Consider the following 27,523-nt stretch of genomic DNA (forward strand, 5'->3'; position numbering starts at 1 on the left):
ACAATTATAAACAGTCTATGATGCCATTAAGAGGTTAAAAACTCCTATGGAGGTCAGGAGTGTCATTTACTACAACTCACTGTTGACTTGTTCTAACCTTGGAAAATATGAGGAATGGACCTTCCTTCAACACAGGCCCTTGTTGGCTATCGAGGCCAAAGCAACAGAATTCGAATCTCCTATTGGCTCAAGTGAGGTGCCAATGAAAAGGTCAGGGCTTCACCTTCATTTTAATATCTGAGAAGTCGGCATATTTACCTGCAAAGGGGAGGAGTTATGGATCATATGTGGGGAAATATGAACATTTGAAACGATGCAGTGGTAGTTCATGGATATCTTTGGATGTAATAATGTGTTTGGACTAAATATTTTTTGCTGGATTTAGATCGTCTGGACAACTGACAGTGTGTTTGAGAAATGAGCTGGGAGCTGTGTAGGCAGCAATCTGTCCAGATAATATTGATCAGTGGATTAAAATTATGCTAGGTGAGTTAGTATAATTGTCACAGCTCTGGCTGTGAACTCAGTGTTTTCCCCTTTTCCTTGTGTTTCCCAGCTCCTACTCCCCTTCCTGTCTCTGTGTGTATGTGTGTCTATCTCTGGAGGGTGTGGCTACTGCAGTCAAGCGCCTGGCTGAACTTCACACCTGCAACTCATCTCCTCTTTATCAGCCTCTGTACAGGAACTCAGGCCTCCACTCTTCGCCAGATTGTTCCGTCTACAATTTACGAGCATCTACTCCTCGTGTCTGCACTCTCCTATGACCAATTCAGAGAGGACTCTGACAGCAGAAACCACTCTGACTGCCCTTTTTGCCAGCCCTCTGCCATTTTGCTTCAACCTGCCCGTCTGCAATCTCCATCAACTGTGCCTTCACCATGCAGCCATCTGACAGCACCCAGCTCTATAAATAATCGCACTGAACTCTTATTCTGCCTTTTGAGTCTGCTTTTGGGTTCCACACATTACTACAAACCTTAACACTAACAGATTAAGAGTGAGAAAGACTGCAATGGGTAGGTGGGTGGGAGGGCTGGTGGATCAGGACTTTCACCCAGGAGAGCGGGGTTTTGGGTTATGTGAAACCCAAAGTCAACATAACCCATAGTTTATGTGCCTTAACCCAACGAAAGTGAAACTTAAAGAAACTGTGGCCATTTCATAATGTTGGATATGCAAATGGACTGATAACGCCCTCTGAACCTAATAGTAGGTGTGGCAGACCCATCTAACCCATATGTATGAGGCTAAAAACTACATACTAAGTGATGGCCATTTAATGGGCTGTTAACATCTAAATCTGCTTAGAAAACTCCAGAAGTTGCCTGAGAATCATCATGTATTTAAGTTGTCTTTAGCATCAGAGTTATCTGGTGATAGTTGTCTGTACATTTACAGGTACAGGCTATTGCAAATACACATATATAAAAATATGTTTTAATTATGCCAATTTGCCAAAATGTCCACAAATATAAGCTAAAATAAACAGGGCTCAGGGTGTAGCCCAAAGCTAACTGACTGACTCCATGGCAACACCTTCCATCCTGCAAACAGGAAGTTTTAAACCTAAAAAACCCCCTGCTCTAGCAGAACTGTGTTTGTATACCACCCTTGCAGTCCTCTATAACATCATGTCAGTGGCATGTTATATGATGCAAGGCAGAAGTTGCTTTGACCCCTGGAAAAAATGACCTCATCAAAGCCCCCGGCTCTGTGTATACATCTGTGCAAAAGCAAAAAAGACATCTGCGCAGAAGGTGCTAGGCCACTTAGGATCCCACAAGTTTTCTTTTTTCACTCAAACATACCAACATTAACAAACAAACAAAAAAAAACCCAACATATTGACAATGTCCAAATTTTTCCATTAATTGGTCCCTCCTCTCTTCTGCTTCATCTGTGTTCATGTTAATTGTTCCCAAAGCTGCTATCTGTCTGGAGGCCACTGCAAACAAAAATAGGATGATTGTACAAATAATACAAAACAGTGATCTCAGCCACTTCAAAGCAAGCAGGTCGGCCTGGAAACGTGGAGCTGTGAGAAACTCAGCAAAGGCAAGACTGATTTTTAAGTGCTGACAACTATTTATGTAACAACGGCTGTAGCTCATTACAGAACACTTGTTTTGAACAGCACGTTCTCGTCTTGGTATGTCATGGTAAAACCAGCAATGACCAGTGGAAAAGAAAAATCACACCAAAGTTCAGTCTTTTGTCAAACAGAAGTATTAAAGCTCAGCTAAAGTTACATTGGGTTACAACCTTTAATCTTTACTGAAGCAAGTAGATGTTGTTTGCCTCTGCAGGGCACTTAATTGTGAAGCTAAAACAGAGGTCATGCATCCTTGGGACAAACAGAAAATGTCCCCATTAAAAGTCTTTTCACTGGCTTTTTTCATTAAACCAACATGTGGCGATCAAACTTGTTGGACCCACAGCAGTAAAAAATGCGAAGAGCCTATTCTGGAAATACGGTATGACCCGGTGTTCTGGCTTCAAAGCCTTTTTCCAGCTGGTTCACAGCGTTGCCCTGACATATTTTATGTATCATAATAACCTTTAAAACTGTGTTGGTTATCCACACGCATCAGGTTACTGAGTATTTATGGTCTGAAAGGGTTTTAAAGAGCACCAAAACTGTACTGTAAAGACTGATTTAGTATCCACATGCAGGACACAAACTCACAAAAATTTCCCATATTGATTGCCTCAGATTGTCTGCTGTTTTGTGCTGCAGAGGACTTCTTTACTAGTCTGCATGAAACCTGTCAGTGTATAACACATCATTCACAGCTTTTAAAGTGCATAAGAAGTGCTGAAGAATGCTTTTATTCAAGACACATTACTATTTACTACACGTTCACCCATGCATGCACGCACGCACGCACGCACACTCTGATAGGAGAGGAGCTACCACACGCAAGCGACTGGCTAACCATCAGAAGCAGTTATGGGTGAAAGATTACTTACAGTGTTTATCATTATATAACTTAATTTAGTATTTCCACATTATGTGCATGCACCTCTTTCTATGTCACTGAATTCACACACCCTTCAACTGTAAACACAACTAGCTGATTCCTAAATGTGGGCTTACCAGTGGCCAACATTTATTGACCGTTGAATGTAAAAAAAGTTCAGTTCTCCAGCTAGGGGAACACAGTGATGCAGTGGTTAGCATTGTCGCCTCACAGAAAGAGGGTTTCTGGTTCAAACCCCAGCGTGAGGGAGCCTCTCTTTGTGGGGCTTGCATGTTCTTCCCGTGTCAGCATGGGTTTTCTCTGGGTTCTCTGGCTTCAGGTTAGATTAATTGGTCACTCTAAATTGGCTGTGAGTGTGAATGGTTGTCAGCCCTGTGATAGCCTGGCAACTTGTCCAGGATGTACCCTGCCTCTTGTCTAATGTCAGCTGGGATAGGCTGTGTAGTTTAGGGAATAAACAAACAGCACACACTGCATCTATTGTTTATCCAACCTACTTAAGATGAAACCCCGCCCACCTCTGTATGATGAAAGCCTGACAGCTGCCTATAACAGCTACAGTAGCTTAAAAAGTAGTGATAGGGCCTGTTAGTGCGTTCCATTGTACTTTGAAGTCAGAATTTCTGAGTTCCTAGTCGTACATTTCAACTGGAATGCCTCCTGAAGCTGGATTTCCAACTCAGTTGGAGTTTTCTCAAAGTCGGAGGAACCTCACCAACCCTGACCTCAGAAACTAATATGGCTGCTCTGCACATCAACGGTGGTGAAAGCTGTAGTAATATGCTGATTATTATCACTTATGTCTTATTTGTGACTCACTAAAACATTCATACACAGTGTCATCCAACATCTATCAGTGTGTTTTTGTATGCGCAAAATACAGTGTAATGCGTTGTTATCAAATGGTATTGCTAACATCTTGGTTTTCTGACTTGTTGTACTGGAACGTGATGAAATTGGGTGTGACGTTATTTTCAGATCTAATGTCTGACTTCCAAGGTAAATGGAACGCAGCATGTGTCCACATAGCGTTTTTTCTACAGCAGAAAAGCAGTGGCAGAGCGCTAAGGAGTGCAGTCAGTATGTTAACATTACATTAGAGAAAATCAATTTATTGTATTAGTCCCACTTAAACCGGACTTTTAAAATAATGCAACTGGGAGTTGAATTACTCCTGCATGTATACAGTCACTTGGATCCAAACTGACCCCAAACTGTCGGGGATACAGTATTTAATGTAAAGTAACTGCTGAGTTTAATATTGTAATCCTCTACACTAGGCCAACTCTTTACTGGAAAAAGTAGTCTAATTACTGTAACATGCAACTATGTAATGTTTTACTGCCCAATTAACATATATACAGAAATACAGAAATTAATATGCTAATGTAAGAAATGAATAAATAACTAAAACTATGCATTTGTAGAAATGTACAAATTAATTTTAATGTAATCCTTAATTATTTAACATATTATGTTTTCTCACACAGTTATGAGGTCTTACTGTATTCTTTCCAGTATTTTTTGTGTAATTTACTGCATTTTGCAGGAATTTTGAGGATTAGGAAGGAAACAAACCCTTATGTAGGTCACGCTATTAATACATACTCTAACATTCAGCCAGAGGTAGTTGCAAGATAACCCTGGCCCGTACGGGGCTCGAACCCGCGACCTTGGCGTTATTAGCACCACGCTCTAACCAACTGAGCTAACCGGCCATGTTTCATGCTGAGTTTATAAAAGGAAACACAGCCGCCAATATAGGCATTTGATACAGTAAAGGAAAGACCACCTGTGGCCTATGACATTTGATATGTTGCTTTACTTGTGCATCTCCCAAACAAATTACATTAGCACAATCTAGTTGCTACAGTATAACATGTACTTGTAAGTTTTACCCTTTGACTTTCACACAGGAAACACATTGAGGTTATACATGTAGATACATGTGAAATATATTTTTGCACTGGCATACCTCAGGCTGCACGGCCTCGGCTCAACACGTCATCTGTCCAATAGATCTGTGTGGGTACATGTGCATCTGTGTACAAATCTATGTACAAATTTAGTACTGTTGTGACAGTCACAGAAGAGTGATCAGGGTCAGTTACCTTCTCACGCGCACACTTGTGCTGACTGACTCTGGCACACTGTGCTGTCATGAGGCCAATGCTGGTTCAACACATGCCTGGACATGAGTTTAAGCCAACACGTGTTTATACAGCAAATACACAAACTGAAACATTTCTATATAGAGACAATCTTAAGATGCACTCGCTACACTACAAAAAGTTGTTAGTAAATTAAACTTAACAAGAAGAACAGCGAAGATCCAACACAGCTAATGTAAACCGAATGTCAATGTCTGTGTTTGTAGGCGTCTCCAATGAGGCAATTTTCATAACAAAGCAGACCATGTCAAGAAATAAATTAGCTCCCCGCCACCACAACCATGCAAAGAACGGCTCTGATGTATGTGATTTCACACTAAATCACATCAAATGTCTGGCACTTCAAGCTAACGCAGATCAAATAAGTATAAAATAGTGTATGTTTGAAATTCTTTTTCTAAACAGGATGCAGAGGGGACTGAAGAAAAAAAAAATCTGCACCAGACATCTATTATGTAGCATTGATGAACAGATGGCAGCCAGATATGCCTTTGCAAAATAAAATGTCCATCACTTCTCTATGTTAATTCAAGCTTGAAAGGGGTAGTTTGGATTTTTTTAAATGGAGTTTTATGTGGTGCTTATCCATAGCCAGTGTAATACACACAGTCAGTGGCTGTCAACACACCTCCAGTTTAGAGAAGCAGGCTGAAGTGAGACATGGAAGCGAAGCAATCTACTGCTGTGGATGGGGGTTAGCAACAAAGTGTATTTTAGCCACTTTAAAAAGTCCCACCTAAAAAAAATCTATATCAGATTAATTAATTAACTGTACACAATACTGAGTATATTTCAGAAAGCATTCATATTAATTGTAATAATACTGAAAGAGTACTGTCATGAAACAAGCTGAAAATCCACACAGTCTTTGCACTGACAGTTAAGTTGCTTTGCATGTCAAAGCAACGTAACCTGGTGGGTTAAGTCACACAACAGACTTGACAGTTTGTGGACGATGAGGTTTGTGTTGCCGCAACTCTTAATTTCCAAAAGCAACTCATACCATGTGAGGTATGCATGTGGACAAACCAAAATAGTTTTGATCCTATTTATATGCACTAAAGTTTACTGGTGCGCTAGTGTGGCTGTAAGCAACATAAATATGCTTCCTCACACATTATGTTCTTCCCCATGTGTGAATTGTTGATACCAGGCTACAGAACACAATAAACGTTTTTTTCATGTAATTTAAATGTGACAGGGGGAAGTCCCAAAGGCTGAATATAATTACTCACCATCCTTGATTGAGCCCAGTCTGCTCTGTAAAGACCAACCTGAAAGAGAACTCTTGAATAAAGAAATGAAAGAATACCATATTAGAAACAGCAAAAATATTTATTCACCAGTCAAAACTTAAACTTCAAAATATGAGGTCTGAGGACTGAAATCCACATATTGATGCATGCATGCAAGACTTCCGTTACCTGCCAAAATTTGTTTCAAGTCAAACTTTATGTGCTCAAACAGAGTGGACAGACTGTACATACTAGCTCGTATGTTTCTTTCATGTGGAACAAATGTCAGGTTAGCAGTAAAAACATATTGACGGTGATGAGAAATATATTCCTCGTCTGAGGCTTCAGCCCCTAATATTTTCTGAATAGCTCCAGATATAAATATACAGGCTATACATTTCAAAAATAAGAATAGGCCAGCACTTAAAATGTTACTCAAGTTAAAGTATTAGCATCAAAAGTACTCATTTAACAGCCCCTTTCAGATTCACACTGGATTATAATTATAATTATAGATGCACTGATGTGTTCATCACTTTAATGTTGCAGCCGGTAAAGGTGGAGTTCATTTTAATTACCTTACATACTGCGGGCTAATTTAATCTTTGAAATCATCATCATCTTATCAGTTGATTAGGCTATGTTTTGTGTTATTAATTTGAGACTTCAATGCAACTACAGCAGGCAAATAAATGTGGGGTAAAAAGTAAAATATTTCCCTCTGAGATGTAGAGAGATGTACAGGAGTATAAGTGTAAAGTATCATAAAATGGAAATACGAGTTGTTCTAAAGCACAGTACTTGGATAAATGTACTTCATTACATTCCACCACTGTTAACATAACTATTTCAGACTCTAGTCAATAAATGTTAAATGACAGCAGTTGTATTCTGTTTCTAGTCAATACTAATTACTAATATCTACTAATATTTAACATCACAATTCATAGTTAAACTGGGAAAAAAAAAAAGTTTTTAGGGGTAAATAAGATGCCAGAGTGCATTAAAAAAGCATCAAAATAGAGCTTTTCATAAAAAAATTTGCAGGGGAGAATACCCACTGGACCCCCCTACAAAGGTCCAGGCTAAGCCCCCAATGTCCTCAAATCCTAGAAACGCCCCTGTCGTCTGTTGAAATCACATCCAAATCTATACATCTGGTAGGCTGCAGAGAGCCAAAGGTAAAAAGAATATAAAACAACACTGTGTCTCAAAATAATTTTCAGCATATGAATGAACTGGGGAAGCTTTATTGGGTGATATACATAAATAGGCAGGTCTTGGAGAAGAGCTTGCAGCACTCATGCAGGATGATGGGTGTGTTTTTGGTACGTCTCTATCAGGGAGTGAAACCAGGGGAAGAGTCTATCCAAACTTGTATTCTCCCTCTGTACCAAGCAAGCGAAAAAGGGTGGCAGTAGATGTGGTGGGTTATCAGTTCTCGAGGAAAGCCACGTAGTCAGTGAGTCTGGCCAACTGCTGCTCATTTGGAACCAATGAGACGGGGGGAGGATCTGTTGAGAGAGAGGAGAAAGAGACAGAGGAGGAGAGGCTGAGTCAGAGGGGGATTCCTTGTTGTGCCAAGTACCATCGATCTCCTTAAATCTCACCAGCTTTTACTTGGTGGCTACAGCCCACATGTTCCAACTCAGACAGACTCAGCATGTCACAGGTTTCCAGTTCACCGCATAGTCGACATCTGAGCTCACTGCTTGACCCGTTTAACAACACTACCTACAGAGTCTCCACATGTTCCTGTGAGACATTCAGCCCGGAGATCATTACAACACGTACATTTATCCTAACCAGAATGATTTCCTGTGTGAAATCCACTCCACAACCAAAATTACCAAGCACTATTAAGTCCCAGTGGCGCTGTGGAGGGGGGGGGGAAGCAGACACGTGAGGATTAATGGTGAGTGGGTTAGCGTGTTGTGCCGGACATGTGTGCAGCAGATGCTTCAGCAGTTACGTCTGATGATTACAGAGAGCAGGACATGCCAAAGCCTCCTTCTCGACTGTTTGCATAAATCAGCAAGTTTCTCGGACAAGATAGATCAATCAGGGTTCCTACACATTTTCCACTTCAGAATTACATACTCTTTGAGACTCAAAATCCAACTATTGACATGTATGCTACATTCTGACTATATATGCTAATATGTTGCCAAATAATTGCCCTAAGATTGTAGCTAGGTACTGTCAGTTCATCTGTAAACTGCTACACACAAAGCTGGACATCATACCGCTGTCAAACATCTCTGCCCAAAGAGTACATAAACTAACCGCTGCCTATGCTTGTATTATTTTCCTTTAACATTTTGAATGAACTATAGATGACTGTTTCCCCCATGTTATTGTTTATAAAGGAGTACAAAAAATGAGCTGTAGGGTTAAATAATATAATTTTCATGACATCTGTGCAGCCATGTTTATCCACTGTGACCATGAAAACAATGATGAACGCAGGCAGGTAAAAAAGATAGTCCATTCACTTTTTTAAAAACTACATCACTGCATAACTCATATATTCAGATAACCTTAATATTTGGTTATTTGTTATGCTATGTATACATGCAATGTGAAGATACTGCAGAGATTCCCCCACACATGGTGGCCCACCACAGTTAAAACATCTGCCACCAGGTTTTCTTGGAGCTGGACCGTTCATTAGAAGCGCTGTAGGTGTATATATATATATATATATATATATATATAGAGCAGCAAAATGTCAGACACAGTGAAAGTGAAACTCATGAAAAGTTCCACCTGGGCTGCCTTCACGGACCCGCAAAAACCTCCAAGTTTTGAGAGGGGACACAAACTGTCACACAAGGACACAAAAGCACAAGGAAAAACAAAACAAAATGGAAAGTTACCCATCCGTCATTTGCTACCACCACACATGGATTCTTATTCTGTGGGAAACACTGTATTAAGACTTCTTTTTTTTTTTTTTTTCCAAACCAATATGATCACTGATGTCTAGATTGGTTCAGTTATGAGGCACTTGGGGCAGAGCTGTTTCTCAGGCTGCGACATACAGGCGTAGAGGCAGCTCTGCGTAGTAGTGTGCGTTCAGTCACACACAATACTTCTTGCCTTGCTTTTGACAACATCAGACTCGATCTGGCCTGCACTCGTGCACACAGTGGTAAAATGTGCTGGCTGTCCGTTGCAAACACCATGAAAAACACTCTATTTGTATGATCAATTCAGTTTTAGAAATTCTGAATTTTACATTAAAGAAAACAGAATAGGGACAATATTCTGGGAACACAAATTAGGGTATCTGCACATTTAAGTACAAATTTTAAGACTTTTGAGACCTTAATAATACCTCGAACAGGAAAAATTAATACCTTTACTACAGCAAAAGAAATTGAAAAAATAGACTACAGAATACATTGTTACTGAGTTTTACAGAATTTGAATAATGGGAATATTAAGTGCACATTAACTAACACAACTGCGCCTTCTCATTAACGAAAATAAACTGTATAGCAGTAGAACCAGTCCAACTGAATGTCCCAAATTTATTTTTTTCTTATTCTGAGCTAATAAAAAAAAGGGTCCAGGCCTAACATCATCATAGCAGAGAGCATGAAAAGGAATTAAAAAAAACCCAATGTGAGCAAAATTGCACTTTTGCTGTGGTGGAAGACGTATTCAGATCCTCAGAATACTTTAATACAAGTAAATGTCCCTCATTCAGAACTTAACTTAAGTAAAAGTATGCAAGGATAATTAGCAAAATGTTCTGAAAGTACTTTTAGTAAAAGTATTCATTGTGCAGTAATGCAACACCCATTGTCTTAACTTAGAATGTTTTGTGACACATCACGCCTCATGCATATTGCTGGATGGTTGCGGCAGGTCACAGTATTTTTGGTACTTCAGATTAAATTGAATGCCTTTCCTCCTACAATTCCAGACATTTAGTTAAAGTTTAAGTTTAAGTTTGATTACTTTATTAATCCCCCTGAGGAGAAATTCAATGTTTTCACTCTTTATAAACCTTAAATAAATTAAATACCTAAATTTAAGACATTTTAAGACTTTTTAAGGATCCACGGGGACCCTAGCAAATATTTTTCCATATTCTCTTCTTTTCCGCATACTTATCCAGACCTGGAAATTACTAAAATCAAATTCAATACTTTTCCATTCTGCATAGGAGCCCAATCCCATGACTCTCTGGGCTTAACGACACACTGATGTGATAAGAATCTTGCCAAAATAAGTGAGCACAGGAAAAGAAAAGAAGGGAAGTGGATGAGGGAACCTTTGGAAATATGGACATTAGCCAAGGGAGACTTAACAAATCAAACATTTCAAGAGATTCTAGGAAAAAGAAAATGTCATCCATCTTCCTCTGAGATTAAAATGGCTCTCAAATCCCTGCTCTCAACATTTTTATGTGTGTGTGTAATAAAATAAAGGAGAAGAGTAGCAGGAAGGTGGGCGCAGGATTAATAATGAAAAGAAAACATTTTGGGAAACAAAACAGTGGACTGATGAAGAGTACAGATTGAAAGAGCAATACTGCCACCTACCTGGCTTTTTGGGCATCACCATCCTAGTAGCTGGGTCTGCCTGCCAGCCCTGGCTCACCACACCTATGGACACAGACAGAGGTGAGGAAGGAGAAGAAAATACCCTCATTATGTAATGGAAACTAGCTGCATTACACCTGTGTAGAAACACTGCAATACTATAGCCATTTTTGTTACTAAAACATCTTTTTTATACACTATAACAGTGATGAGATCACATTTCCTGTGAGGAGGTTGTGTAAATTTAATCTTACCCTTTACTGCCTCTTCCACAGAGTATCCCACAAAGGCAGCGAAATCGTCTGCTGCGATGGAAGTGTATGCCTGGGCCACTAGACTATACGCTCTTTGTCGTGTACTCTCTGTGAAGGATACATGAACCACAGGGACATTAATATCAGATTGGTGCATACTGAGTGCATACATGCTAGAGCTGTGCTCTGGTTATATTTAAAGCAGTGGTTCCCAATTGGTGGGTCATGGTCCAAAATTGGGTCTTTGGTTCATTCAAAATGGACTGTAAATGTGTCAAGTTTGTAAAATAACACACTTTATTTTTAAGTACAGTGAATTTCTGGCACACAGCTTTAATTTTGAAGAGTTGCTTCCTGATGTTAAGTATTGACAAATGGACAACTGCTTGATGACATGGCCAAATGCAAGTACGATGCTAAATGTATTAAACTGTGTGGCCCCTGAACTAATGACTGAGGAGAAATCTGGACCCCATGACTGGACCAGTTGGGAGGCACTGATTTACAGTGCATTCAGTAAATGGGCTACAGCAACCTACTGTGAACTTACACAGTATGTTCTTTTGTGTTATGTGTATTATTGTAATAATCTATGTATATGTTTTTAATTGACTCATCTGACGAACATTCACACGCACTGTCACAAACAATTTGGGGTTCACTATCTTGCTCTAAGACAATGCAACATGTAGACTGCAAGGGTCAGGGATTGAACCACCAACGTTCTGATCAGCACATGACCGCTTTACCTTCTGAGCCACAGCTCCAAATGAAAATGCAAAAACACATTTGAAACACTGCCAAGAGCATACCAAACAAACAGGTGGCAATATAATCCTAACCCTAAAGCCACACAAAGAAAAACATGATGTTGGCTGATCAGAAGCCTGAAAAAAAGCTACTGCTGGAAGGCTACCTGGAGCAGTGACCTCCATAGTGCATTCTGATCCTTTTTTCCTCAATATAAACCCTTTGTACACAGAGATTGCATGACAGGGCTGCTACAAAGTTCCTTCTTTATGTTGTCTTTGCATTTTTGTACAGAACCTACCAATGGCAGCATCATGCTGCTCCATTGTGTGATTTCATTACAAAAGCAAAAGAGGTGTGTTAGACTTGACATAGAACACAACAGCATCGGCCTCTAGAGTGACATATAAGCATCAACAACGCTTTGTAAACACCGACAATGGTATTAACATGGCAACAACAATAATTTACTGTCCTGTTATATGGCGGCTGATCTCATCCTCTGCTTGGAAGGTAAGGAGCTGCCTGATGTCATAGTTTTCCCAAGCTAGTTTTTAAAATTCACCACGGTGGGTCGCAAGCACAACACGTCTTCAAAACGTCACACCTGCGTGGCCCATGACCCCGTGGTGATGGCTGTCCCTTTAACATAGACGTTTCACTGCGGTTGCTACCTCTGATGCCTGCTTCAAGGCAAGACAACTCTGTCCCACCATTCTACAATTGTACCTTTTATATAGAATGGCGGGCAGCATAATAGTGTAAAATTCACGCCTTGAAGAGGCTGCCTAAAAGGCACTCTCGTTGAACAGTAACTGCACATTTATATGTAAACATGTAAAACAGTCCTGTTAGCAACATTAGATAGACAGACAGAAATAAAATAGAGCCAGCACTATTATGGCTGTGTTCACCATTGCACAAAATATCTCCTTACTTGCGACACCTCACAAATGAGGTAATGGTGCACACTCTGACGTAACAAACCAAAAACTCTGTTTTCCCTGTCTACACATCGACACTGAAAACAGCTGTTCAGAAAACTTCACCTGCACAAAGTTTTACAAAATGTCCTGTTTCAGTGACCTAAAACTCAGGTTGCATGTGGACAAAAAGCCAAAAGGCAAAGAAAAAGCTATGTCTTACAAAATACCTGTGTATGTGTGAACTATGACTAAAGGGTCATGTTTCTTGTGAACAAAGTCGTTAATTAGCAACAAGACTGGAGTTCCTACAACGTGAATAAAAATCAGGAATGACAGGTAGGGTTTGGAAGCCAGGGCCTTTTTTTAAGAGTATTCTGCTATGATCATTAGCAGTCAGAGGTGAGTATGTTTTGGTAAAATGTCAAGTGAATACTCGAGGTCTGCATTTTTAACTTGATGTTTTTTCCTGTTTTTGCAAATTTTCCATCTTGGGGTTTGCTTATGGTAATTCTGAGTGTTTGAGTGAAGGAAGTGGCTTCCCCTCACCACTCCATCTCCTGCTCACCCCAAACAAGCACACAGTCACAAACAACTTAACAAGTGACAGGAGTTGGCCTGGGACTGAAATAAAACGCTATTCTGAGCAAAAACTCTGGGTTGTCTGTCTTTCAGTGCTTCTAGCGTCTGGTTGTTTTAAAACAAACAGTGCATATGTTGTTAGGTAATCTTTGATTTGATTATGATGAATGTATGAGCTAAAACAAATAACAAATTAAGATTTTCCATAATTAAGAACACTTAAAAATAGATCATGAATCATGGACGTTGCTGTGGTGTGCTCACACGACAAACCACTGATGTCTTTATCAGCAGGCACTGGCTTAGGATCCCAAAACGCCAAAGTTGGCACATTTATCTAGCCTTACTTGACATGGTGCTGCAGTTTGTGGAGATAACTTTGAGAGTGACAGGGCCTCACAACAGCACGGGGCAACATACTGTACATCGCCATGTTTTTCCTGCTGCTCCTGCAGCTATCACATAAATGCCTCAGGGTTGTGGCCTTTCGTGTTTTATAGCCTAGCAACGGTTTATGTGTACCAACAGTCAGCCCCCAGTCTGTTGCAGCAGCTAGCAGCAGTAACAATAACAAGTGGGATGAGAAAGGACAGCTGTGAGGGGAAGGCCGGAGATTTGTCAAGAGCACTTTCTCATTCTGCTTTCCAAGGGGCTTCCTGTTCTCCCTGTCATTGTACTTGTCCAAAAAGAGACAGGACTGAAAATATTAACTTGGAAAACTGGGTTTATGCATCAATTGTATGTGAAAGCAGTTAATCTTTATTTTGTTATGGCTTTAATCAAAGTTATGGTTGTAGGGTGATATCAGCAGTCCTTATTTAGACACTATGATGATTAAAGCAGACTATTATAACAGTGTATTTCCAGAGAAAAGTGGATGAAATATTGTTGTTTTGTCATTGTGGTGTCTCATCATTGATGAATAACTACAGAGGAAACTAACCCAAGTTGTTTTTCCCTTTTCTAGTCAAACTCCCATCTGTTAAAAATGATCCTCATATCAGACTTCATAAAACTGCTTCTCGTGTGAGAGCAACTTTCTGCCACCTGACTGGCTGTGTATAAGAAAAGAAATGTGGACTCTGAGCAAATGCTCCCAACACGGACAAGCAGGTCATCTCCAGGGGCTTTTTGTAACCCAGTCCCCAGGCAGACGTGTATTTTTACTGTGGCCTCTTGACCGTTGGGAGATGACTCGTGTGGCAACTGGACCAGCCTTTCTTAGTATGTCCTGACACTCCAGAGTTGGGTTGGAGCTGCTGAGCAAGACGTCCATGAGTGGGAGGTTGGGAATTTTATGGAGGGGAAACAGGACCTGGCCTGTCCTTCCCCGAGTCTATTCCAGGGCCGCTATCATTTCTCACCCTCTCACCTCTTAAAAATAGCCCCCACTTTTCACCAGCAAAGGCAAAGCAGACAGGACATGGCAAGGGCTTTTATTTTTAAATTCAGCCTATTGCCAAGTAAGACCAGCAACAAACTGGGAAATATTTTGATGGAAGCACTCCAAAGAAAAATCTAAAAACCTATGCGACCAAAATAATACTGGGTCTTCTTATGTGTTTTTTCCTTTGCAGGTGCCCTAACTTAAACTTCATGTTTTAGTTAAGCAATAAAGGAAATAGATGCTTAACTTCATGCAGCTTTATTCCACATTCCAGTCACGACAGATTTGGTGATTACAGGCAGATCAGCTGATCACCAATTCAACACAAACTTAGACAAAGTGAGAAAACACAAAGAACTACTTCCATGAGCTACATATGAGGAAAACGATGTGTAATCTGTCTTCAGACATTCTATATTTACATTTATCTAGATCAGTTTCTTCATTTAACTGGCTTAGAAGTACAAAAGTATAAAAAGAAGTTAAGAAAAGTTATGAATATGACATTGAAATTAAATATTGCACTTAGTCAGGGCAAGCCTTTTCAGCCCACATCCACCGTAACCTTACATTTCTTTCAACATCAAATGCAGTCCCTGCCACAAACACTTGTGTCAAAAAACCCTCAAAAACACAGATAACAATATTTCCAACAAGTCCATGACTACTTTGATTTTCATTATTCCTCCTCTTCTTCTTCCTCCTCCTCTGCATCCTCAAATTCATCATCATCACCCACTCCAAAGTCCATTTTTGCCAGGACTGCTTCAACATGTTCTGTTGATAAAGTGAAGTGGTCCATCTTCTCGAAGCCTGGCTCTGGCCTCTCTTCCCCCAGTGAACCTTTCGCTGCGTCTTTGGTCTGCGTGATGAGGCCCTTGGAGGCTAAGAGAAACTCAGCAGCACTGCCTTGCTCCAATGCCCTCACAGCCGTATCTGTGAGCTCTGAACTAGCCTGCAATCGTTCGCCGTAACGTTGAGCCAGTGCCCGCAGAGCTGCAACCTTTTCATCTTGCTCTTTACCAATCTGCTCTAGTAGAATGGTCTTGCGTTCTTCCAGGACAGCATATAGCAGGTCAAAGCGCTCAGCTAGCCCTTGTTTAGCACGCTGAGCATTTTCCTGTACAGCACGGCAGGCATCTTCCATCTGGTTGAGCAGAGCCTGCAGGCGGCCATTGCTGGCCACTAGGGTATCAATAGCATTACTCAGTTCACCCTTCTGGGCCTGGTAGACACTTGCTAAAGGTGCCACCTCACAGTCCTTATGCTGGCCAAACACTTTGCACATAGAGCAGGTGGGTGTCTGGCAAGTCACGCAATAGATGTTGATTTTCTCATCCTCGTGTTCTTGGCACATCGGTTCTTTGGATTCTTTAGGCTTCAGGCTGGTTTCTGTGCTGCCACTGCCACTGCCTTCTTGCTGCTGCTTATAGAGGTCGATAATATTTTCTACCAACAGGTTACGCTGGAGCCCATGCACACCATGGCGGTCAAGCACAACCTCAAAACGGCAAGTAGGACAGCGAAAGACACCACCAGAGAAGCGGTACGGGTTGCGTGAGTCGTAGAGGTCACTGGCACAACTACGGCACAAGTTGTGCTGGCATGGCAGGATGACCACAGGTTTGGTGAACATGTCCAGGCAGATGGGGCAGCTCAACTGTTTCTCGAGGCTATCCATGGGGCTCGGGGGCCGCACCATAGAGCCTGTCCTCTGAACATCCATATTGGAAAATTCTCTACCTTCAGTTAGACCAGCAAGTTTCCTAATTTTTACAAGAGAAAACTAAAAGCTTCTCTCCCTCTGTCCGTTTCAAAAGGTTACCAAAATAAAAGGCAGACTCTGCTGGCTTATCCTTAGTACGTGCTGTTACTTGTCAAATGCTGATATCTATTCTGGCTCAGAGCTGGCAGCTCTGTCCTTTATACCAGCCTCTCACAGCTGGTGACATCTGATCCTTCCCACCAACCAGAGCAAACATTCCTGCTTGCTTGCTGCCTTGGGATCTTTTCACAGAAATGGCCCCCTCCTACCCAGTGCTGCATGTGTCACTTGTCCCAGTAGGTACTGTGTCCCCTTTAACAGTGACAGAGGTGGTGGACTGAGCAGAGACAACCAGGGCCCATGTGACTGGCTCAGAGGAGCCCCAAGTGAGAGGGAGCTCGATCTAATGGTAAACAAGTCAATGTCAACATCTTGTGACTCCGCTGTTGTTTTGAACATTTTATTTCCATTGAATTGTTGATCGACTACCTAGTTTGATATTTATATGAACTGCATATGTAACTGTTTGTTACAGAGAACACAGTAACCACATGTTTTCCAAATACTTTTGACATTTCTGTTTAAATTTAAACTGACCAATGACATTAATCAATAGAAAATGGACAGTTCTGATCACTAATTACATCTTTATTAAATGATTGATTACATAAAGTTTACTTTTTTGAGAAAAAAAAGCAACCATTGGCTTATCAATGCTAATGATGTAACAATACCTCAGTCTGGATCAATATATCAATTCAACGATCAACGATACAATATTATCGCTGCAAAGTGAAAACTTCCATACATACTTTCAACTTGAAGATATGACTTTGTTTTGAAATTCCAGCAGTACTCTGTCACCATTTTCATCCAAGTGTAAACATTCAAACACTGCTAGTGGCCTAACGCCTGGCAGACAATGGCAAGCAGCCCAAGAAAAGACAATGAGGGTATTTACTGGCATTGTCTCATATTGATCGCAATTCTCCAATCTGAATCAAAATCATATCATGGCAGACTTTGTGATATCAGCAAATATAGTATCATTGTCCAAAGAATAATCATAATATTGTTTCATGATGAAACATTTACATCTCTAGTAAATACAAACATACTTGCTAATAAGAACTTTATTATATAATTCCTTTGTAGGAAGATTTGCTGCCTTGTTAAAAACTGCTTTATCAAAAAAAAAAAAAGAATAAATTGTGTGCATTTAGATTCAAAAACTCTTCCCAAATTCACCACATCCACCAAGTTTTTCTTATCAATGGCTGTCCAAGTGTCTTATGACATTCTCTACGTCAGCATCCATGGCAGATCAACAAGAAGTGCTGTAAACATGAGACAGAAGCTATTCTTAAACTCTTGCACAAGGGAAACATCACATGATACAGAGGCCCAAACAACAGTGAGCATGTGAGCAATAATTTCATGCAGGGATGTGTCTTAATAGTTGGCATTTGATGTAAAAAGGTGGGGGTGTGAAATCAAGACACAGCAGAAATGTTTAGATATTTTGTAAAATTATGAGAGAGTACCAGTGTAAGCATGTGAACATATAAACTGAGTTATATCAGCATTGTGTCCTTCTAACTAGCCTTCATGACACTGATAAGCCACACTGCTGGAAATTAAAAGAGGGTATGAACAGTAAAATTCAGTCCCTTAGTTTTCCAATAAGTTCTTTCACCTTGGTTGAATTGTAGCTATGACTATTTTCAATTTTGCCCAGAGCTTAATGTGTAAAATCTTTAAATTTCATTTATAAATGTTTTAATAATGTTAAAAGCAGGAGTTAAAGCAAGAAAAAATTTTGTGCCTGAAATGTGGAGCACGGAAAATTTGTGTGCCTGAAATCTGAAATCTCTTCCGGAGCGGGGGGCTTGGTGTTGCGGTCACAAAATGAAGAAACAGAAATGTATGTGTTGCAAAGGAACGTGTTTATTAACAAAACGAAAACGAAACGAACAAACAGATTATAGCTTTAGTAGTTACTTTTCAGATTAAACTTTTATAGCATAATGAGTTTATAAATAAAGATTAAACTTTCAGTGGTTACCAGACTTTTTGACTTATAGCTCCTACATCTCTTTTTTGCCCTGGTACTATTTATTTTTAGACACTAAATCATAGGCTGTTTGCAAAATTGTATCGTGCTTGATGTGAATTAAACAGGCAGTTACGTCGAAATTTCGCCTCTGGGCAAGCATGTCATCATTGAAATGGATCATATAATGTTGTGGTGGTGACTTTAAAACTTCAGCATAGAGGACTTTTATTGCAACTTTCGTTTTTGTCTGCTTTCTGTTACCTTACCTTCAAAATTACCGCTGGCTTACCAGAGCCTCTCCTGCTCGTCTGAGCTCTGTGTCTCAATGTGACATGATGTGAAAGCGTGCACAGGCATCAGTGTTGATTGGCTATCACTTGTGCCGTGTAACCAATCAGAGGGGGCTGTCGGCGGGACATTGTTACAAAGCCCAGTGCAGTGGGGACCGCAGGCAGGGAGCGAGACAGCTTTATCAGAGCCAAAGGAGGGAGTTTTAAAATACATTTATTTGATCGGTTATCGATGAAAAAACGTCCGATGCTGATTACAGTCAGCAGGTTGTGTTTACTCGCACACTGTGTGCCTAAATCATTTTCCTGGTTCGCACATATATTTTTAGGGGCCAATGCGAGTGAAATGCTCGCACTGCAGAGCACTTCTGCCCGTGCCAGACAGAAACTTCGCCACGCCAGAAATCCGGCGCTGTGCCGGAGAACTTTAACCCCTGTAAAAGCTAAATGACACTGATTGAAGGGTCAGATAAGACAACACTTTATTGTTACCTCGAAGAGCCTCCATGACCGGAAGGATATTCTCTGACCATTGGTAAGCTGCGATGGCTGTGTAGATCCCTGGAAAGTCTCTTTGCCAAATGCGTTGGCCAACAGCCCAAATAGATGTTAATTCAGGGTTTGCCTGTATACAATAAATGGAAAAGCATTTCAAAAACCTTTAGTATGTTGCACTTGACAAGGCAGTGGTTGTCATGCTACTATAAAGAGCAGTCACACCCAAATACTTGGGATATTGTATCACAGTGATCTAATTTTTCAACTGTCCTGTTTAGTTTTAAAACACCAATTTAAACACCGAGTCGTACAGTGTATATACACGATGAAGCTTTGTCTTTAACAGTCTGAAGAGCCTCAACCTTCAGATGAGCATCTGACGAGGAACTATGATCTGATTAGCAACAACATTATTCTATTAGCATCAGCAGGCAGGGGCAGTTGTCCTGTCAGATAGAAGACAATGATGGTAAATTTTCCCATGGTTATAAATTGCCAGCATTTATGCAATCAGACAATGCAAAGCAGCAACTGCATGTGTTACTAATAATAAGTTAAATACGGTTGAGCTATGTTTCTGTAATAGCCAAAGTTGGTCGTGAAGGGGTAAGCAAATGTTGTGGATTAAATATGTATTAAAAATGATTTGTTCAGCTTGAATAACAGACTTAAGCTGAAGTCGGACAGACAGCCACCTCTGTTTACTTTCCAGAGCTGTCTTTATTCTTTACTGTCAAGTCAGAATCAGAGTTAAAAGAAGGAAATAAGGATGAGGTTCAAAGTTGAAATTATCATTGGATGTTGATGTGAGCAGTACTTACAAGTTGGAAATTGGTAGATATGGTAAGTACCATATAAAGCAGCACAAATGGGACAATCACATGTATCACACTGAAATGGGTTTCATTAGTGTCTACCCAATCTGTTGTCATGCTTACCGATTTTATTGCTTGGGGAATACGTTTCCACAGATATCTGCCATTATTCCTGTTGAAACCACATTTGCAAGTTACTGTACACAGAACTGAGTTGCAGGTACAGGCAACAAGAGAACACGGGGTTAGCAGTGATACAACTGAACAGATTTAAGGGACCTACTGAAGTTTGACACACACATATTCAATTCCAAACCAAATGTATTATTTGTGAAGCCAACCAGGCATTATGCACTACAAAATGTCACAACACTGAAAAAGGAAAAGGAAAAGGGCATTACCAACTGTTTGCCAAGATATTCTGAAATTAAGGATGCTTTGTATTTCTTTGCTTTGAATTTAAGGACTGCAGAAGTAAAACCAATATGCAATGTTTTCTATAAGCAACAATCTTAAAGCAAGTCAAGATCCACACCCCAGATACAAAAACCCTCAAGAGATAGAGGATCCTGTAACATATTAAAGACAGACACAGAGCTGACTTACATGTCATTATGAAGTAAATAAAGCGCCAGCAGCTGAGCGTACACTTGAGGTGTTGCAATGCCCCCTGGAGCCTGTTAAAAATAAATGCAGATGTGAAATTGAAGTTTGAGGCTAAGAATGAGCTGAAAACAAAGCTATATGTTCCCCTTAAAATCCATGTTGTAGGCTATATCATATAAAACTTCCGGTGGTGGACGTTAGCTACGTAACATTACCTCCGACAGTTATGTTTGCAATGTTATTTTCCTTATTTGTGTTATGTTATATAGCATTGGTCCCTTACCTTACAATGCTACTGTATTTCTTAAAGTAACTGGTCATTCACAAGGTGAACGCCACACAGTGAACCAAGCAATAGATTTTACGTTATGAGAACCTCAGTAAAATACTACTGTAGTATTAGCTGTAACTTTAGCTCTGTTTGTCAACATATCAAAGGCATCTCTAGCTCTCTACAGTTAGCTTACTTGCTAACTGTTACCTACTATCTGCTAAACGCAGCAGTGGAAGCAGAGAGTGACGCTAACCCCACTATTTAAACGACGGCACATTTGTTGGCATTGTTAGCATGGCACTGGTTCATTCAGAAGCTAACGTGAACGTTTATTTATTGTAATTTAACAGTGTCTGAAGCGTTCGAATAACTTAGTGAACACAGGCTAGCTTCTCAGCCTTAACGTTAGCCATGAGCTAACTACCAGAAAAACTACTACCAATCCTTCAAGCAAACAAACTAGGCAACATTTATTGTTGGCACAAGAAAAAAATGAATTTAGCGGTTCATTGCTTACCTCGAGCTCTTGGGCTTCACACTGCTCTAATAATTTATCAAAATTTTCCTCCATAATCACAGCAGTAGGCATGATGATGCCTAGCTGTTGCATCGGAAACTACTTCTTCTACTGTCTAATTGAAGTAGATTAGCAGCACGTCACAGGAGCAGCTGCCTCCAAGTGGATGAAATCATAGACGTATATATGTCTATGGATGAAATGGTCCACCCCTCTTCTTCTTTTATTTAATGGCGATTGGCAAACAGCTTTTAAGTGCATTATCGCCACCTTGTGCATCGGAACAGCCAACGTTGATTAAGACGAGAAAAAATAAACATAATAAAATAGACTAGGGGGAGATTAATATATAAACAGGAATTGTAAAAGTTAAGTTAATTAAAGCACCAGGCACACAAAATTTAACAACATGGAGCAAAAACATCAAGATCCAAAACAAGGGTCATAATTCAAAACAACAAGAATTGAGAAAGGTCAACATTTATCTTTCTTGTAGTCCTGCTAGAGTTCTTTTTTTTGCAATGACAAGAAAAACAACTTAATAAACCAGTTAAAGGAGGGCTTACTATTCCTCCACTCTTCAGCAATAACCATTTTTTTGTGTCAGACCAGAATCTTTGAGACACAGGGCACATAAAGAAAGAAAAACAAAACAAACAAACAAAACAAAACAAAAAAACATGTGCTCTAAGGTTTCTTTATTCTAACAACAGAAGGCACAGGAGTCAACCTTGAATTTAAACCTTTTCTTCCAACACCGCTGTTGGATAAACCTTGTGAATTACCTTAAAATTAGTTTATTTAGCTTTTGGGTAAACAGGCCACTTAAAAAATTAGAATGTGCATTATCCATAACAGATAAGGTCATTAACTCTGGGACCTGTGTATGTAACCCTCTGTAATAATCATGAAACACCCTAGATTTCAAGACCATACTAATTAACTTGATATAATATTTCTTATCGTGCAAGTCACACTTTTCAATAACTAAATTTGGTCATACTAATACTGCAGTACTGCCTCAATATTTGCATACATTAAGAAGTTTTTAATTAGCTGAATCAACGGCAGAGGAATCGCTTTAGAAATCTTACTAAATCTTGATGACACTAAATTAAGTTATGCTTACCTACAAAAGCTGCATAATCCAATATGTCACCATTGCAATACAATAATAAATAAATCAGTTACAAAATTGATACCTCTCTCAAACTAATCATTCTTAAAATATGGATTTCCTACTAATTATGATCACTCTATTGTTCCACAGAGTTGAACCTACCACTCGATACTCTTTTGGTTAAGTCCTGTCTTTTCCAAAAATGTAAATATTGCTCTAAATTCCACATGCCCTCAGTTCAACTGTAGCAGACCTACTTTTGTAACTTAATTTGATGCAGTCTTTTGAAAATCTGCCTTTCATGCTGGTATCACGGACAACAAATAATAACATGCTCTGTTGTTTCCTGTGTGTTACAATATTCACACATACCAGTTTCATGTTTACCAATTATCTTAAGTGTACTATTAAGACTATGTGTTCATATCTCATCCTTGAAATAATATCTTCCTCTTTTTTAGTTCTGCTAGTTTCACTCATTTGGATACTGAGATAACACCTACCTTAATATTTCCTGTTCCATTCCTCCTGCCATTTCTTTACCATGTCTGACTTGATTATGCTTTTAACCTCAATCTCATTATAATTCATTGTTGCATTTACTTCGTTCCCCTCTATTCCCCTTATTTACTGGAATCCAGATCAATTTCACTATTATTCCTGCTTTGTTAATGCTGCAAACAGTTTGACGTTTAATGCACTACTGGAATCTGATCCTATTAAAACTTTGCTTGGTCTCAATTTTCAAGTTTAAGTTTATTTGCAATTTTAGATGTAAAGAATAGAGAAAAGGTAATAAAAAATAGAAATAAACAGTTTTCATGTGCAGGTGATGTAGACACTGAGAAAAGACTTTTCATGGTACCTCACCAAAAGGGAAGAATTCAATATACATGGATTAAAAAAATAAAACATGATGCCAAGTAAAATGCCAGTAAAGATACATATCTTCCACACAATCAACACTACTGAGGAGAAATAAACAGAACATCAAATAAATCAGTGCTATGTAGAAACACAGCAGCCACACAACATAGTGTTGATTTATACAGTATCAAATCTTTTTGTCATTAACCCACCTTTAAGTTTCTTTTTGTATTGGGACAGAGACATAGAGTCTGTTAAAAAGTTCATGTTCCACAGTTGGGCTCCACGGTATCTCAGTGAATACTGTCCTCTTGATGTACGATACATTGGTAGTTAAAGGCTATTGGTTTGTCTAGATGGATACAAATTAACTTTACAAGTAAAAAAAATAATTAAAACTCTATGGTAAGTCAGTGTTCATATACTTCACTTTGAAAACAAAAGTACATATCTGAAGAATGTCAATACCAGAAATAGTCAGTACATTACATTTCAAGGAAAGAGTAGAGGTTGCAGTACATTTCTTGAAGCAAGTTGCTATTCTAACAAAAAGTTTTTGCAGCAGAAAATTTGATGAAGGTAAGTGGGGTGAGTGCTTGCCCAGACAATATTACAGTAAGATATGGATATATTAGACTGTAATGTAATGTTAGTAAACAAGATGAATGTAACAAATAATTTTTGTTTTTGTGACCTTGTCGCAAACAAAACTGATGTGATCTTTCCAAGCGAGTTTCTCGTTGATTAAAATTCCAAGAAATCTTGTTGATGTTACTTTAGAAATTTCTTCACCATTGACATATAATTTTGTGATTTTTACATTTAATGCCAATTTATTTGTTTGAAACCATTGTCAGTGTCTGCCAACAAGTTGGATCAAGGTTTGTTTGTTTGTTTGTTTGTTTTCTTTTCTCGTTTTTTAATGGATGCAGCCTCTTGATTCAATAAAATAAAATTCAAAAACACCTATCAATCTGGACATCCTCAACTGACACTTTCATACTTAGAGAGCAAATGAGTAATGATTCATTTCACATAATATCTTAAAGATATCTTTTAACTCCAAGGTCCCTGTCAATTTCACTAATTGCATTTCTTCTAAATCCCACCACAACAGTGACAATCCTCCTCTGAACATGGTGACTTTACTATGTTATTGAAAATGTGAAAATCAAAACTGGATCAGCTCTCAAATTAAATGTGATTACCCATAACGAGACTGACTGACAGCTTTGTCAAAATGACAAAAGATGGAGAGAAAATTCAATACATTTAGATTTATTCTTTAATTGTATTTTCTACCCAGAAGGTTTCCTTCAGCTGATTAATTACAAAAGCATTTTTTAATAATTCAGATTTAGTGAACTCCAAAGTGAAGAAAAATACTTCTTTTCTCCTTAAATTCACTAATGATCCTCTACTGTCTGTCAGTGCCACAGATATCTGTATTTTAATCTTTTTTGATCTCACCATTTTCTTTGATGCTGTTGATCGCATGTTTTTCTCTCCACGTTGGAAAATAACTTGATACCAGGCAGAGTTACAATGTGCTACCATTAACAACATTTTTTTAGATGTTAATACAGGCATTAATTTTTCCTGCTGCTTTAAGCTTTGGCTCCTAGCCTTCATTAGGTGCGAGATTTCTCTAAATTTCTTTCATTTTAATGACAGAAAATGTGGGTGTTTTATTTTGTTTTTCAAAACTTTGGAGTTTGCTACAACCTCACTTCAAAGGCCTCTTCCAAATGATGTTACAGCAGCTGTTTGAAACTTCTTTAAAATTCACAGCTCTTTTACGATGCTTCAATTTATGTGCCATACTATTTCCCCCAGGTAACAACTAAAATGTTTATTTTTTACTTTTGTGGAAACATTGCATACAGTCAGTCATTTTTAAGTTTCATAATTTAGTTTGAATCCCCAAGGGCAACGATAAAAAGATGTTGCAATACTTCTCAAAGGGGCATAAAGTTAGAAAACATGCAAGTTTACCAAATAAGAGAAATTGCCAGAGGCAGTGTAAAAGGAATACATAGTAAATTATTTTCAACATCCCAGGTAGAATTACTTTCTTTATATTAAATGTGTGTAATGTCATAATACTGTCTGTCACTGGCAGACTCTTTAATTTGTTGACTCAATGACGCATGAGTATCATATGTTTTCTCTCAAGCTTTACAGCTTGTTGCCATAGACATGCTGGCCAAACTGATGGGATCGCTGTAACAATTACGGGAGACTGGGGACAATTGTGACATCTCAAACTGCACCAATCAAAAATGAGACAGAACCATGACACTCGTTATGCACATGATCTGTAATCATCCCCCTCTGCCTGCCAAAGGACAAACTCATGTCTGATGCTTGTCAAAGTTTTTCTGCCTGGACTCATTTTTATACTTCTTTCATCTACAGTATTTTCCTGATTCTGTCTTAACCTTTCAAATTTGTCTAGTTTGCTGATCATTCTGTCGTCTAATATTTGATATCTCTATCAAATTTTAGCTGTTGTTTCTAGCCAGCAGTGTAGCTTGTGTCATGGGTGTAATGCTGTTACAATTGACCCCAACACCATCAAAACAGCAATGACATCAAAATAGATTTTTTTTCCTAATAATTTAAGAAAAGTGTTTTGTATTCAGATTGAATATCTATCTTTACTCTATTTTCTATACATTTAGTACAGAAAATAATCCAGTGGGTAAATAGTTTGCCTCTCAATCTGAAGACATTGAGCAGTAATGTGTATACATTTTATACAAGGGGCATTTGTAACACCTCAAACTGCACCAATCAGAAACAAACAGAGCCATGAAACTGCATGTGCTTGGAGGTAAGGGAAGGTGAGGGTGCTATATTTGTACCTCTAGGTAAAGCTGGTTTGCAGTAAAAGATGTAGCATCCTTCTTAAAAGCACATTTTACAAACAGCACTTTGGTGATCCCTCCCTGCCTGCCAATGGACAAACTGTTGTCTCATACCTGATATGATCTATACTGTACTAATTTAACTGGAATTCATTGTTCAATTGATATTAAATCCTTTCAACAATATCTAGATTCTTGGAAGTTTATTGTTGTCCTTGATATTTATGTGAAGGTATTAAGTGTGTTGTTACAATTTCCCTTGCATGAGGGGGCAGATGTAACACTGGATTTCTAGTGTTTCTGTCAATATTATGACACTAACATTACTTGTAAAAAAACAAACAAACAAAAAGAAAAGACTGTCAACACAAATACATCCAAGTTACCCAGATAAAAACTGGGTAGCCCAAGAGGTTTTTGAGTAATGCCATCAAAACAAGAATTTGTTACAATTGCACCCGGTCGCCCCTACACACCTGTTCAAAGTAGGGATGCCCCGATACCATTTTTTTCACACCGAATACGAGTACGAGTATTTTCATTTGTGTACTTGCCGATAACGAGTACGAGTATTTTCATTTGTGTACTTGCCGATACCGAGTACCGATACGATATTTCCACCACAAAAATAACTAGGCTAAAAATGCAATAAATTGGAAGACAGGTTTTATTTGCTTCTCTGCAAGTTACAACAAATGATAATAAATTCAATAAAAATAAATAAAATTAGTATAAAATAACTAGCAGACATTTTAAAAAATAAACATGTTCTGTGTAAACAAAAAGCCTCCACACTGGCACTGTCTTCACATTTAAGAAAATATCAATGACATTTGACAAAAATGTCAATAAAAACTTATTGCACAGTTAACTTAATATATCAATCAAACGATTGCACAGTCTCCAATCTGAATTAAACAAAACATCAATTAAGCTATGAAGTACTGTCTCCAGCTTTCAGTGACACAAAATATCACCAGTGACACAATTGCAGTCTCCACATTTG

The 27,523-nt window shown here is 38.9% G+C and overlaps 2 protein-coding genes and 1 non-coding gene across 3 annotated transcripts; all 3 read right to left on the bottom strand.

Moving 5' to 3' along the window:
- Positions 1-4,625: 4,625 nt before the first annotated feature.
- trnai-aau (transfer RNA isoleucine (anticodon AAU)) lies at positions 4,626-4,699 on the bottom strand. The gene has a single exon. It is a non-coding gene; the product is annotated as a tRNA-Ile (tRNA).
- Positions 4,700-6,468: 1,769 nt separating this feature from the next.
- cops8 (COP9 signalosome subunit 8) lies at positions 6,469-21,818 on the bottom strand. Its single transcript, XM_050049728.1, has 7 exons — positions 21,661-21,818; positions 20,870-20,940; positions 20,387-20,435; positions 19,443-19,575; positions 11,198-11,305; positions 10,944-11,006; positions 6,469-7,901 (listed from the first exon to the last, which is right to left on the bottom strand). The coding sequence occupies exons 1-7, from the start codon at positions 21,751-21,753 to the stop codon at positions 7,822-7,824; spliced, it is 597 nt and encodes a 198-aa protein (XP_049905685.1). The 5' UTR covers positions 21,754-21,818; the 3' UTR covers positions 6,469-7,821.
- trim63b (tripartite motif containing 63b) lies at positions 15,082-19,576 on the bottom strand. The gene is made up of 2 exons (XM_050049727.1): positions 19,443-19,576; positions 15,082-17,941 (listed from the first exon to the last, which is right to left on the bottom strand). The coding sequence occupies exon 2, from the start codon at positions 16,563-16,565 to the stop codon at positions 15,519-15,521; it is 1,047 nt and encodes a 348-aa protein (XP_049905684.1). The 5' UTR covers positions 16,566-17,941; positions 19,443-19,576; the 3' UTR covers positions 15,082-15,518.
- Positions 21,819-27,523: the final 5,705 nt, after the last annotated feature.

The sequence above is a fragment of the Epinephelus moara genome, chromosome 7 (assembly GCF_006386435.1).
Source record: "Epinephelus moara isolate mb chromosome 7, YSFRI_EMoa_1.0, whole genome shotgun sequence".
NCBI lineage: Eukaryota > Metazoa > Chordata > Actinopteri > Perciformes > Serranidae > Epinephelus > Epinephelus moara.

Coding starts and splice junctions, on each gene's coding strand:
- trim63b (XM_050049727.1), bottom strand. CDS start 16,565: ATGGATGTTCAGAGGACAGGCTCTATGGTGCGGCCCCCGAGCCCCATG.
- cops8 (XM_050049728.1), bottom strand. CDS start 21,753: ATGCAACAGCTAGGCATCATCATGCCTACTGCTGTGATTATGGAGGAA. Junction 19,576..20,386: donor TTCCCCAAGCAATAAAATCG/GTAAGCATGACA, acceptor TATTGTATACAG/GCAAACCCTGAATTAACATC. Junction 11,007..11,197: donor TGTGGAAGAGGCAGTAAAGG/GTAAGATTAAAT, acceptor CTGTGTCCATAG/GTGTGGTGAGCCAGGGCTGG.